The sequence below is a fragment of the Callorhinchus milii genome, unplaced genomic scaffold (genome assembly GCF_018977255.1).
Source record: "Callorhinchus milii isolate IMCB2004 unplaced genomic scaffold, IMCB_Cmil_1.0 Scaffold13, whole genome shotgun sequence".
Classification (NCBI taxonomy): domain Eukaryota; kingdom Metazoa; phylum Chordata; class Chondrichthyes; order Chimaeriformes; family Callorhinchidae; genus Callorhinchus; species Callorhinchus milii.
This window is the reverse complement of record NW_024704754.1, coordinates 3,180,443-3,193,832: the sequence shown is the minus strand read 5'-3', so window position 1 is coordinate 3,193,832 and position 13,390 is coordinate 3,180,443. Positions and strand designations below refer to the sequence as shown.

At 41.5% G+C, this 13,390-nt stretch overlaps 1 protein-coding gene across 3 annotated transcripts; it reads right to left on the bottom strand.

Moving 5' to 3' along the window:
• Nucleotides 1-1,485: 1,485 nt before the first annotated feature.
• LOC103183677 (dickkopf-related protein 2) lies at nt 1,486-13,101 on the bottom strand. Of its 3 annotated transcripts, none has more exons than XM_042340008.1 (5): nt 12,419-13,101; nt 7,634-7,889; nt 5,630-5,774; nt 2,565-2,708; nt 1,486-1,932 (listed from the first exon to the last, which is right to left on the bottom strand). In XM_042340008.1, exons 2-5 carry the CDS (start codon nt 7,820-7,822, stop codon nt 1,667-1,669), a joined length of 744 nt encoding a protein of 247 aa, XP_042195942.1. In that variant the 5' UTR covers nt 7,823-7,889; nt 12,419-13,101; the 3' UTR covers nt 1,486-1,666. The 3 variants fall into 3 exon arrangements, with proteins under 3 accessions (XP_042195942.1, XP_042195940.1, XP_042195941.1); XM_042340006.1 differs by having other exon boundaries at nt 7,634-7,822; XM_042340007.1 differs by having other exon boundaries at nt 1,486-1,917; nt 7,634-7,822.
• Between the last annotated feature and the right edge of the window lie 289 nt (nt 13,102-13,390).

Here is a 13,390-nt window from a genome sequence, read left to right as displayed (position 1 = left end):
AGCCTGGATATAATGAAAGTGTGGTCTAGGGTCTCAGCGACCCAACCCAAAGGGAGAGGTAGTAGCAAAGGTGAGCTATATTATGCAGGTGTACGTTATTGCATTGTGTTTATTCAAAACTTGTTTATTCACAGGTCTAAAATGAGGGCTGAAAAAACTTCTCCTGAGAAAGCACAAAGAATACGGAACAGAAGCAACAAAACAAAGCCACCTCTGTCTGCAGCAGAGGAACAGAAGATGCTGGTAAGCTTTACGGAAACAAATTCTACATCACTGAGCATCACTGTGGGTCTCAGTCCAGCTTTGTTCCCCGAGTCACTGTTGGTCTCAGTAGAACTGTCTTGCTTACTCTGAGATCCAATGAAGACTCGATGGGCCAAGTGGCCTTCTGCTGTGTTGTAAATTCCTATTCTGTAAAGTCTTTTTATATTCTCGTGTCCTTAACTTAAACCCTTAATAACTTCCTCTAAATCTCTAATTCAAGCACATCATACTTTGAGTCTGGGATCTGGCCTGCACTACGGAAGATTGGTCATTCTCATCTTCCTCGCCTGGAGGTAGGAAAAAAGCTCAATGTTTGTCACAGGTGTGACATGAATTGATGTTAGCTTAGCTGATACTTAAAGTGATAACTATCCACAGCAAAGAAAAGCTGAAGGAAGTTCAGCTGGATCATGTTTATACTTTCTCCTCTTTTTCTCACGCAAAGAGGAAGCCGGTGTGTAATTCAAATCAATTTTAAAGGTCCATCTCAATGCAGCATTTGAATAATTCTTTCAGTTCATTGCTTAGGTCAAACACAAGGTCATTGCAATTTCCAGCACTTTGCCTAAGGCCTTGACTTGTTGAGCTTTCTCAAGTTACACACATTCATGTATCTAAATGTGGGTAGCATTACGTGTACCCTGTTTTATGGGATTTGCAAAGGTCTGTGAAGAGTGTTTTCATTGCCAAGAACATCTTTAATTAAAGCTGAACAGGTTGGTAACAGATAGTAGCGAAAAGCGTCAATCGCGTTGACATTGAGATTTAGAACTCATCCGGTACTTGATGTCTGAAAGGGAATCGGTCAGAACAGCGGTGGTCCTGGATTCTAGGGTAGAGGCAGAGAGATAGAATTGGGTGTCATCAATATACATGTGGTAGAGGGCCCTGGGTTTATGAATGATGCCATGGGAGGGGCATATAAATGGTGAAGAACAAAGAAACAACAGAGCCCTGAGGATTGACATGAGACAATCCAAGGGCAGGAAGAAAAGCCATTAAAACAGATGAAGTGAAGACACTGGAAAGGAAATAGTGAAATAATTTTTCCTGTTCCTTGGTACAGCGCCTTTCACATCAGGATGTCCCAAAGCACTTCATAGGTTAAGTGCTGCAGGTTTTCGAGAGGAAAAACGGAATGTTTATTCATATATTTGAGGAATACAAATCACATAACGACACATTTAATAAAATTATTTATTGAATGAATGAGTTCCCTGGAGCATACTCACACACACACACACACACTCGCACAATTTGCAATTTCATCCCAGATTTGATATCCAGTTATTATTGATAACTTGACTACCTGCTAGTTTAGACGGTTGTGTTGACAGTAGCTTAATTTAGCACGTGCATCTACATGACTTGAGAGAATACAGTGCCGTTTTATCATCAATGGTCAGTGTTTCTGGCAGGTACTGAGTCGAGCCTTTATAGCTGCACCAGGATCTTGCAGAGTCTGGCAGGTAAGTCCTTTTTCACAGTTGCAGCGCTCATAGATCTCCAACACACGTGCCCCCTTTCGCCTGTGCTTTGTGCAGACTTCGTCCTCCTGAAGCAGTGGCTTACACATCTTGGACCACAGGTGCCGGCTACAGCAGAAGCCAGAAAGACAGTCTGATGACCTGAGACAAGGATCCCCTTCAAGTCCTGTGTCAAAATAAACTTCAAAACATCAACGTTAAATCACTTCTCTCCATAGAAGCTGCCTGACCTGCTGAGTATTCCCAGCCACTTCTGTTTTTATTTAAGATTTTGACCAGAGACCAGATTGACCAAGCTACATTGCCCAAGGGATATATATCTTTTAAGATAACAGCCTCAGAGTTTACTTAATGAGCTCCCTCAAATCAATAGTTTTCAAGGTCTCAATAAGCAAAATTAACATGTTTAATTCAAGGGTTGTAATTATTATCTTTCATCCTTTCCTCAACGTTTAGAACAATAATGTATTATTATATTCTGCTTTACTGCCCCGTCCTCTGAAATTCCATCCCAGAGTCCCTTTGCTTCACCCCTTCCTTTACCTCCTACAAGGTCCATCTCAAGACCTTCCTCTTTGATCGTGCCTTCGGTCATCTTCCCAGCCCCACAACCCTTGCCCCCACCCCTCTTGAATTCAACCCCCATGTTGGGTGCACACCCTCAACTATTGAGCAACTTGAGACGACTCCCAATAGGAAAAGAACTGCATAAATGCAATTTGTTATTGGTGTTCAAGCTTTACCAACTCAGTAAATGTACAGCTACCATTGCTTCTTTACATTATTTTGAGACATGCGCATCTGGTCAGTTACCTTTTGTGGCTGAGGGTGATGTGCGTGTGTTTGAACGGTTCTTATTTCCCAGTATAATGTCCAAATCATCATCAGCTTCGTATACCAGTCGCTGTGGAACCCTTTTGATGACCTTGCTTATCTGAAGTTCAATGATGCATATACCTGCAACGAGGGATGATATGTAAAACATTTTGTAAAATATTAACTGGACAGCAGGAGAGCATTAGGGACTTTTTTAAAAAATATATAGTATGTCAAATTATTTTTCTTATTTTCTACCCATTGGTGTATGTCTCTGTGATCCTGCTCCCAGTCTCCTCATGCTGGGGTGTGGTTCTATGGGCATCAGTTGGTGTGTGAGCCCAGACAGTGAATGTGATCCTTGCTGATTTTCTCCCTGCCTAACCCTGGGAAGGCCAGAGGCTATTTAGCCTCCCTATTCCTTCAAACACAGATTAGCTAGTTTTCTTTTAGGCAATAACATTATGGGATATAGTACATAGGTACTTCAGGACAGATGTGATTGCGACCGCCAGGAAGGTGGAACCTTGGTCTTTTTTNCTAGCTTTTCTTATGTGCCTCTATCAGCACAGACTGAGATTCGAACTGGTAAACTCCTGGTCTGTAAGCAACACCTCTATTCGCTCCAACATCAGTACTGTCTTTTAATCATTTGATAAAAAATCCAGTGCGTGTCAGAATATAAGGCATTTGCTATTGATAATGACCCAGTGTGTCACTGTCACGCCCAAGGTCTTCTTACGTACCTTCCAGTGACTAGAACTGGGCTGTGGTCAACTGAGAAAAAGAAGGAAGCCTCTTCATTAAATTAAAAATATTTCCTTCCCTGAGGGGAGGGCAGGGGAATGGGAAGCACAGTTTAAATTAGACAAGATGTTGCTGTCTTAATCAAGTAGTAATAAGATGTAAATCCCACTGATGACAGGTTCCATTACTATATAAGTGTTACATCATCACAGAAAAAGTTACCTTTTTTAATCTCTTGATTGTTTTCCCTGAGAGAAGAATTATCTTTCATAGATTTGCAATTTAGGAAAATAATTCCCTCCAGGCCAAAGATTAAATACGCCAAATACACGTACTAAACTAAAATTAATCATTTCCTCTGCCATGCCATTAGATATATAACTTCTTCGACACTAATCTGGTTACAGAGTGCGATACTCTGGGGTATAAACTACAGATTTTATTAAAGAGGCAGAGGCTTGAGCAAAAGGCGTTTTATCAAAAATGGTAACAGTATAAATTACAGCACAGCAGAAACATCATGTTATCTTTGCATCGTGTCAGTGTGATGAAAGTGGCATGTGGCTCTTTGACTGGTAAGTACGAAGAATGAATTGCATGTCGAAAGACGATACAGCAGTATTTGAAGGCTATGCCACACAAGCTCATTAGAAACTTGGTTTATCTTTGGTCATACAGGACACAGCAAAGGCGTAGCTGTCAAAGACACACATAGACTGCAGCACAGTGAAATGTAAACAAGTACTTCATCTTATAATGGGGTGAGGCTACTCGGCAGCCTGCCACCCACACATTGCAGACACCTGGCGGAGCTTTTCCCTGACCAGCCTGTTACCAAAATAATGGTGGCAAAAGACAGAAAAAGCCCAATTTGCCGGATTTCTTGTAACATATCTCAACTTCTGATAACGGCCCCACCAAATTATCAAACCTACAGGCTTTGTTTCGCCCACAAAATATACAGGCGCTATATCATAAGCAAGGATTATTATTATTATTTGTTGGTTGTGGGATGATTTCTAAACATGTGTGATATCAACATGTTTGTTCCGTGTGTTTGTCATCATTGGTCTGCGCTTGCGAACAAAAATCCCGAGAGCTTTAAAATGAAAAGTGGTGGCTGCACAAGGAGGGAGGGAGGGAGGGAGGGACACCTGCATCTGAGTGTTGTTCTATATAGAGAGGAGCAAAGCTGAAATCTTCTGACACCAGTAATAGCTGAGAGTTAGCAGATTGTAACTTCACTGCTTTGAAAGAATTAAGTTATGTTGTCCAATGACTCAGTCATTGTTGCTTTAGGAGATAATAGTAATAATAATCCTTGCATCTTATATAGAGCCTTATCACGTCTTCGAGACGTCTCAAAGCGCTTCACAGAATATACTGTAAAGTGAATCGACTGTATATTTTGTGGGCGAAACGCGGCAGCCAATTGCGCACAGCAGTGTCCCACAAACAGTCGCGGATTGAAGTGACCAATTTATTATTATTATTACTTATTTTGAAGAGATTATTACCCCCGGAAGAGTGATCCGCCGATAGACTAGATCCCACCCTGTTGAAAAAAAGCTGGATTAATAAAGTGAAAATTCAATTCAAAACAGATCGAGTGATAATGGGAATAGCACAAAACCTTGACCTTCCAGTATATGAGATCGTAAAATAGTGGAAAACAGTTTTGATTCAATATTTGACCAAGTTTCCAATCTCAGGCAGTGGGGAAGAGGTAAGCACTTTATCTATGGGTTGGGGGAGTGGGGGCGGGAGGGGAAGAAGTATTGGCTGACATCAATGTCCATGACACCATTTGGTAGCTGCTAAAAATGCCCTCAATGGATTAACTTAATAAAACAAATCCTTGTATTTGTTGCACATTAGGAGAATGTTTCACATGATTTACTGCAAAGTGTAGTAACTCTGTATTTTTATTGGCCGACATGGCAACCAATTTGTGCCCAGCAATAACCCACAAACAGGCATGAAGTTATAATTTCTAATGTGATTCATGCAAATAACTGGGATCTAATCCACAGTAAATCAGTGAGAAATAAGTTCTCTGTAAATTATCTTAAATATAACATGAGTCTGTATATCATAGTGGAATAATGATGCGTAAAAGTTTGAAATGAAATATAACAATTGATATTTGGTGGAATAATTACTCAATTTTATAAAAATACAAAAGTAAGAGAGTTTGATCTTTCTAGGAAAAAAATATGGTAATTTAGCCACCTTCCTGCGAAACACCCACTGTCAAACCTTACTGTGTTTTACAGCAGAATACTATTCCCAAAAATCATGCCTTTCACTCCTACCATCAATGCAGCGATTTCCCGAACAACACATCCTGTCTCTGTGGCAACGCTTATTTTGTGTCTTGCATGAGTGACAATTTTGTCTTCTTGGATGAGACCTGGAGCAGTAGGTCTCGGTTGCACAATCCCCATCAGCTGCACACGCCTAGGGAAGAACGAAATGTTACCCCTCTAAAGCAGCACAGACTCAGAGCAATAACAGTGTCTGTAGGCAATGCCCTAGAGAAAGAGATTATCAGTGTTTTTCATCCTTCCCAGGTTTCAGGATCATTCCGTCCCTCTGAAGCACTTATTTTCAAAGACTATATTGTCTGAAATTTCTTTCTCACAGGTATCTTCTTCTTACTTTTCAGCCAAATCACCTTACGAATTGTTTGTACTTGCATTACAAGCAAAGGAAAGAATTGTAGTTATCTGTTTTATTGCTCGGGGGGAGGTGGGGGTGAAACAAAGACATCCAGATAACCATTTGATAGTTTCGAATGCCTTTGTAACACTAATCTTTTAAACCCTAAACTGGGTTTTCGAAAACAAAGTTTCAAATGACAGTTTATTGTTGGAGTTTCTTTTGCAAAAAGTCTTCAGAGAAGCTGTGAAGTATCTGTTTGTTTTGATGTCTATTCTTAATGGTAGAATTGAGGGACAAGAGCAATTTCCAAGTGACATCATCAGAACAACTACTTTGAATAGTGTCATGATATCTTTAACGTTCACCTGAACATTCCTTGGTTTAATGTCTCCACTGAAGGATACCACCTCTGACAAGGCAGCAGTCCCTAACACTGTATAGTACAGCCTGGACTGTGCTGAAAGTCCTAATTTAAACGCTGCCGTGATTAGCTCACAAAATATACAGTACATTCTGTGAAGCGCTTTGAGACGTCTCGAGGACGTGATAAGGAGTTATATCAAATGCAAGGTTTATTATCTATTATTTAGATCTTAAATTTACAAACATCTGAATCCGAGGCGAGATTGCTACCAGTCGAACAAGGCTGATATATAATATGTAAAAACCTGCTCCAGATGAATAGCAGAAAGTCAATAGTTAATCGTATTTTTTGTTTTTCCAACAAAAAANTTACATAGTCAGATGAGCAATACTTTTTTTTGTTAATAAATGTTTTTTTCTGTTAATCCTAATCAGGTTTTTGTAACAGAGCCTTCTACGTTGGCAAGACGTCTCAAAGCACCTCACATAATTTGCTGTAAAGTGTAGTGACTGGATTTTGTAGAGGAACTTAGGGTAGCTAATTTGCCCAAAGGAATGTTCCACAAACAGCCATGAAATTTACAGAATCCCCTCTACATGTTTCCAAGTTAACAGAAGTATCTGGTAAAAACATTTTGAAACGTAAGTAGAGCTTTTCAACACAAGTGCTATGATACAATCTGTTGCAGTAATTGCTGATTGAATTAAGTTGTCTGATCTTTTATATAACTTGGAGACTTTAGGCTGTTTTCCCTGATTCTGTAATAGAGGCATTTCGAAGGAGGTGAGAAAAGTTTTTTCAGTGTTTGAAAAAAAATGGAAATTCTCCTTTCCAGATAAACATTGCATTATTCTAAACTCCGGAGAATGATCAGGCACCAGTTTATTTTAGTTGCAATTTAATCTAGGTTCATTCCTGCTGGAATGAATAGTTAGACTATTTCTTATAACAGACAGCCAGACTCACATGAAATAACATTACATAATTGCCAGGAGGAACGGTTGGACTGAATTACGAATTAATAACTGTCCCATCAAGCCAAATAATACTTGTCTGGGAAGATTTATCTCGAAAGCTGCATACCCACACAGATTTTTCATTGAATATCAAAACAAGCCCAGTTACTTATTCCAGCAACGCTCTCGCTTAAACCCAGACCCTGATTTCACTCTTTTAAGTCATAAGTCACAAAGCCGCATCTTCTCCGAAGATGCTGGGAAGAAAGAATTCAGCCATATGTTCAATGTTAAAAAAAAGCCTGTGATTTGATCGAAAAGGATTGCAGAGATACCTGGTTGTCAGCAGCGTGATTGTCACTGGTTTGCTCTTGGCTCTCTCTACCTTGGGATGATGAGGGCAGTCTCTCATTCTCTTGCTTCCTGATGGAGTTCCTGTTCACAGCCTTCCCCTCCGCAGCCCAGCCTGAGCTCAGCACCAAGGCGAGGAGCACATATAGCCCGACCTGCTTCCACTGCATCATCTTTCCGAAAAAAACGAATCGATAAGATTTGATCTCGGTTCCAAATTCTCAGCGTTAAAAAGTTTTTCTAAAAAGTTTTTTAAAAAAAAATATAACCCAATAGAATAGAATTGCACTTCGATCAAAGACTCGCTGCTCGCTTCCCAATATCCAGCTTCATTTCCAATCCAAGGGAACAAGTTCATCAACTAGGCAGGAATGAGATGTGCCATATTATGCTTACGTTTCAGTGTTTAGATAGGTTTAGGAGGTTTTTGTCCTGTTATATCCCTCCCACCTTCTGGCTCTAACCTACCTGTGTTACCTCCCCAGTAACTGTTGCTATTTGTATGGCCTGGAGACCTATTACAATGACAGATCAGCTTACGGATGTCTTGGCTTTAGCCTCCAACACGTCAATGCAGTTTTTTTTTTAACCTGCATCATTTTCCGTGCCTGTTGGAACCTGATTCATTCATGTGTCTTAAGCCTGAAGTCTGGTTAATCCTTTCATGGAATCATGTCAGTGAAAATGAGACAGTAATTCCCTCTTCATGACTCAGGCTACACCAATAATGTAGGAATGAGTTTACATTGTGTAATTAATAATAACAATAATCCTTACATTTCTTATAGCGCCTTATCATGTCTCAAAGAGCTGCACAGAATTGTCCATAAAATGCTGTTACTTGATGGGGTGAAATGCAAGTTGTTGCTTGTTTGAAGAAGACACTGATTCCCTTTCTGTTTCATTATTTTCCAATTTTCAAAGGGAGGGAAGGCAGAGGGAGAGAATAGAATGAAAGTAGCGAAGGGTGTGGGAGTAGAAGAGGGGACTTTTTGGGAGGAGAGGGCGGATCGGGTCAGGGCTGCAGCCAAAACATGCACATTGTGACCAGGAGCAAAGGGATCAGTGGGGCATGGCAGCCGTGGAGGCATGGAGGGGCCTAAAGGAGCAGGGGTATGAGAGAGGGTGTTGTAGTGCTCGAGATGGGCCTAAGACTTATATTTATTAAGTTAGACAAGAGCTCAGCCTCATAAATAATTAAGTGAGAGTTTTTCAGAAACATGGAGGCGAGGCGAGGACAAGAAGGGAAAGGAAGGAGATCACGGGGGGGAGAAAAAGAGAACGAAAAAATGCTTAGCCTGGATGTTTGAACAACGTGCATCCAGAAGTGACATCCCACAGCGATTTCAGCTATTTGTTCAGGCGGCGAGATCGTCTTGTGAATAGATCGGCAAGCTGGATGTCAATCGTCTGATATGTTTGGAAACAAGCCGCGATTCAGACTTGAGATTCCTCTTTCATTCATTTATGGATCAACAACAACAACTTGCATTTATAGAGGGCCCTTCACGAGGGGTAGCATCCAAGATCTTTGTGTTTTGAGAGACGATGGTGTCCACCTAAGCTCATGCTGTTCATTCCCCATCCCTCAGGGTGGTGTGTTACTATATATGTTACTGTTCTTCTAGCACCGAGTTCCCCCACACAGTGTGCCACCAAGATCATCCTTAGTGATTAGTTTTTTTTCCACGATTAGTTTGGGGGAAATGTTTCTATCGTTATTTGGGCTTTGAAACACTTTTAACTCCCATTTTCGCCAATGAACAGGATTCAAGGTCAGCTGAAGTGTGACTTAACTGCTGAGTGAAACTTCCTTTAGCTTAAGATTAACCCTTACTGCTGCAAGGGCAAATGCACGGGTAAAAATACAGTAATATTTAATTGTTAATCTCAGAGAGAGGCCACAAAGATGCAAGCTGGGAAAATGAACGTTTCCTGCAGAATTAGGGGGGCTCTTCTGACGCTGGGTTCAGGCAACTTGTTGGAGCTTCATCATGTTCTACGCCTAACTAGTTAGTGAATGCTCGATCCTGATATTGGATGCAAAGAGTGGAAGAGTTTCCATTTCCTCAGCAGTGATCCCTCTTATAATCTCACTCACTCAATAAAAATCGCAATATAAATGGAGGTTGGCTCAAGAATATTTCAAAGTGACATGACATGATTTGCAAATCCTTTCTCTGTTCCTAACTGGCGAATGCCCTGAGAATAACTCCCTTTCAGTGAGTAATCTGATTTTTAAAATGATCCATTAACAATGATTTGCCTTTAGATGGCGATCTTAGTACGTTAGATCACCCGTAATGGAGAGTTCAACTTAGTGATGTGTTTAATTTGCCATCAGAAAGAAGTCTTTGGCATTGGATACAACAACTAATAACAAACAAATTATATTTGCATAGCGCCTTTCACGTCAGGAGGATGTCCCAAGGCGTTGATTTGATACAAGGATACAACTGTTTTGGTATAATTTTTCTATTTAATAGTTTCCTGTGTTTCTTGCTCCACCTGTTTACTATGTCTTTGTTTCCCTTGCAGTTGTTTGGAGATTATTCCACTTATATCCTCTGAATGTTAAGGCCTTAGGTTGATCTGAGAATCAACCGGTCAAATAAAATGTGTGTAGACCTCATGTACAACATCCACACTGTCTTAAAATCATCAACTATCTATTCATTAAAGAATGTGTTTATAGAAACAGCCTGTTCTGCCAGTTTATTAGATAGTGGATCTCTTTTCATCGAGACGTCTCAAAGCTCTTCACAGAATATTCTGTAAAGTGTAGTGACTGTGTATTTTATGGGCGAAACGTCACCTCATAATAATAGGAGGCGACACTGACTTCTGTAATAATAATAATCCTTGCATTTCATGTAACGCTTTTCACGTCTTCTAGAGGTCCCAAAGCGCTTCACAGAACACACTGTAAAGTGAATTGACTGTATATTTGTGGGCGAACGCGGCAGCCAATTGCGCACAGCAATGTCCCACAAACAGTTGTAGATTGAAGATGACCAATCTATTATTTTTTGTTTTGGAGGGATTATTATTAGGCTCTGTGTGGAGTAAAGAAACTTGCCTCGCAGACCAAATAATACAAGTGAAGATCTGCACCCATCTCAGTCATTTGGATGAATTATTACGGCAATAAAATGGATATTATGGAGTCTTGTAGACTAGTGTTTAGAGCACTCGCCTCTGAAGCAAGAGGATCTGGGTTTGACAGGTCTGGATAAACCATGGGCGACTTTCCTTACTCCACACACATCGCGCGAGGCTCTGTTTACTGGGCAGTAAGTAGGAACCCGGTTGGTTGTTAGTCGACCTGCGGATCACTTTTCCGGGGGTAATAATCCCTGTAAAAAAAAAACTAGTAATTTGGTCACTCGATCCATGATTGTCAATTCCTCAATTCCAGATAATAATCCCTTCAAAACAAAAACAATAATAACTTGGTTATTTTCAATCCACGATGGTTTGTGGGACAGACACTGCTGTGCGCAATTGGCTGCCACATTTTGCCCACAAATATACGGTCAATTCACTTTACAGTCTATCCTGTGAAGCGCTTTGAGACGTCGAGAAGATGTGAAAAGCGCTATATCAAATGCAAGGCTTATTATTATTATCACCTTTTCTTCATGCCCCTTACTTTCCACCGCAACAACTTGCATTTATGTCGTGCCCTTCACATAGAATAACATCTCGGATCACTTTACAATGACAGGGCTCACACTGCAAGGGAAGAGGGGAAAGGGCAGATGGAGATGAGATGGTTGAAGATGCAGATCTTAAGATGGGACTTGGACAGATAGGGAGGGGGCGAGACGAAGGGATTGAGGGAGAGAGTTCCCAAAGGTTAGGGGCTGAGAATTGGAAAGCTCAGCCACAGATGGTGATGTGGTTAGGGCGGGGGTATGGAGTCTAGCCAGCAAGTTTGCATTAATCAATGGGAGGGAGCGAGCAGAGGAGTGGGGTAGGACGAGATTGGAAGATGCTCGGGCGTTAAGGAATTTGTAGGTGAGGGTGAGGACCTTGAAATCAATTCGCTGAGAGTCAATGGAGCCTGGTGAGGATGTACAGAGTTTAGTGAGAGTGAGGATTTGGGCGGCAGAATTTTAGATGAGTTGGATTTTATTGATGGTAGAGTAAGGAACACTAGTGAGGAGTGCTTTGGGAAAATCTAGATGAGAGTACCAAAGGGTTTTGCCACCCTTTAGAGCTAAGGATAATTGTGGGACAACACTGTGCGCAATTGATCTGCCGTGTTTGCTGACAAATACACACTCATTCCACTTCATAGTAAATCCTGTGAAGAGCTTTGAGGTGTCCTCCCGATATTCTCCGCTCAGAGGGCTCTGGCCTGCTTCATGTCCCCTGCCTTGTCCGCCGCACCATTGCCTTCAGCCTCTCTGACCCTACCTTCTGGAACTCCATCCAACAGTTCTTCTGCCTCACCCCCTCCCTTGCCTCCTTCAAGACCCTCCTCTTCGACCATGCCTTCGGTCATCCTCCTACCCTCCTCGCCCTCCACTCCTCCTATCCCAACATTCCCCACCCTCCAGCCCTCCTGATCCCAATCACCACCTCGGGTGCGGATTCCCGACTGTCCAGCATCTCGGGACGTCCTCCTGACGCGAAGGGCGCTATACATATGTAATTTGTTGTCGTTGATATGATCATAGGATTTACTGTGGAGTGATTGTGTATTTACAGGCGAAGGTGACAGCCAATTTGCACACAGTAATGTCCCCATTAAGCAGCCATACCTTGCAGGTAGACGAGTTCTCATTCTGCCTCATTGCTTCAGTGATTCACAACTCCAGCAACCTTGATACTCGTCCCATAAACCAATATATTCAAGGTCAAGGGACGATGTTGATCACAGCAGGCTTCACTAGTACTGCTGTTAGACTATTCATGCTTTCTTCCTACACTCACAAACATAACAGATCTTTCATAATCTTTCACAGCAGGGGCTGTCAAACGCTCGTTTTGAAATCAATGGAATTCGCTTCCGCAAATCTTGACAAAGTGCAATTATTTAAATTGGTTCAGCTGTATCTGGCTCCAAACGTGGCCCCATGTTGATTTGCAAACTGATGGTCACGTTGTGAGTGCTGTGAAAATGCTGTTCACAGGGTGTCCTTCTGTCGTGGTCAGTCTCCTATTTTGCTTAGAGCCTGAGTCTTTTGCTCATGTTTTTTTTTCAAATCGGTACAGTATTTGAAAAAGGTCAATGAAACGGAGGTATTTCCTACGAAAACCTCGAGTCTTGCTTGAGGGATTTCGGAACTTCAGAAAAACAGATGGCTTATTCAAACGAACAATTCCAATGTAAATGGTCTAGTTCTAATTCACTCTTGTTCTACGTAAGGTGTCAGCCTGCCTTAGCTGATTGCACTCTCAGACCTGAGTCAGAAGGTTGTGAGTTCAAGCCCCACGTTGGAAATCACATAGTCTATGCTGATATCCAGTCCAATGCTGGGTGTGTGCTGCAAGGTGAAAACCAAGGTCTTATCTGCCTGTCCAGGTGGACGTAAATACCCTATGGACTATTCAAAAAGAGAAGGGAGTTTCTCCCGGGTTCCTAGCCAACAATCCCTCAAATAAAATTGGTCACTTATTTCATGACCTGCTCGGGTGCCAGCTAACATTGCCAAGGGCTTTGAGACATCCTCCTGACGGGAAGGAGACCGTATACGTATAAATGATATTGTATTGTAAGGATGAGATCAAAT

Excerpts from the sequence above, each read along its gene's own strand:
- LOC103183677 (XM_042340006.1), bottom strand. The coding sequence starts at position 12,451 with ATGAGGCAGAATGAGAACTCGTCTACCTGCAAG. Across the intron at positions 7,823-12,418 it reads AGAACTCGTCTACCTGCAAG|ATGATGCAGTGGAAGCAGGT; the intron begins GTATGGCTGCTT and ends TTTTTCGGAAAG. Across the intron at positions 2,709-5,629 it reads GGGAAATCGCTGCATTGATG|GTATATGCATCATTGAACTT; the intron begins GTAGGAGTGAAA and ends CCCTCGTTGCAG.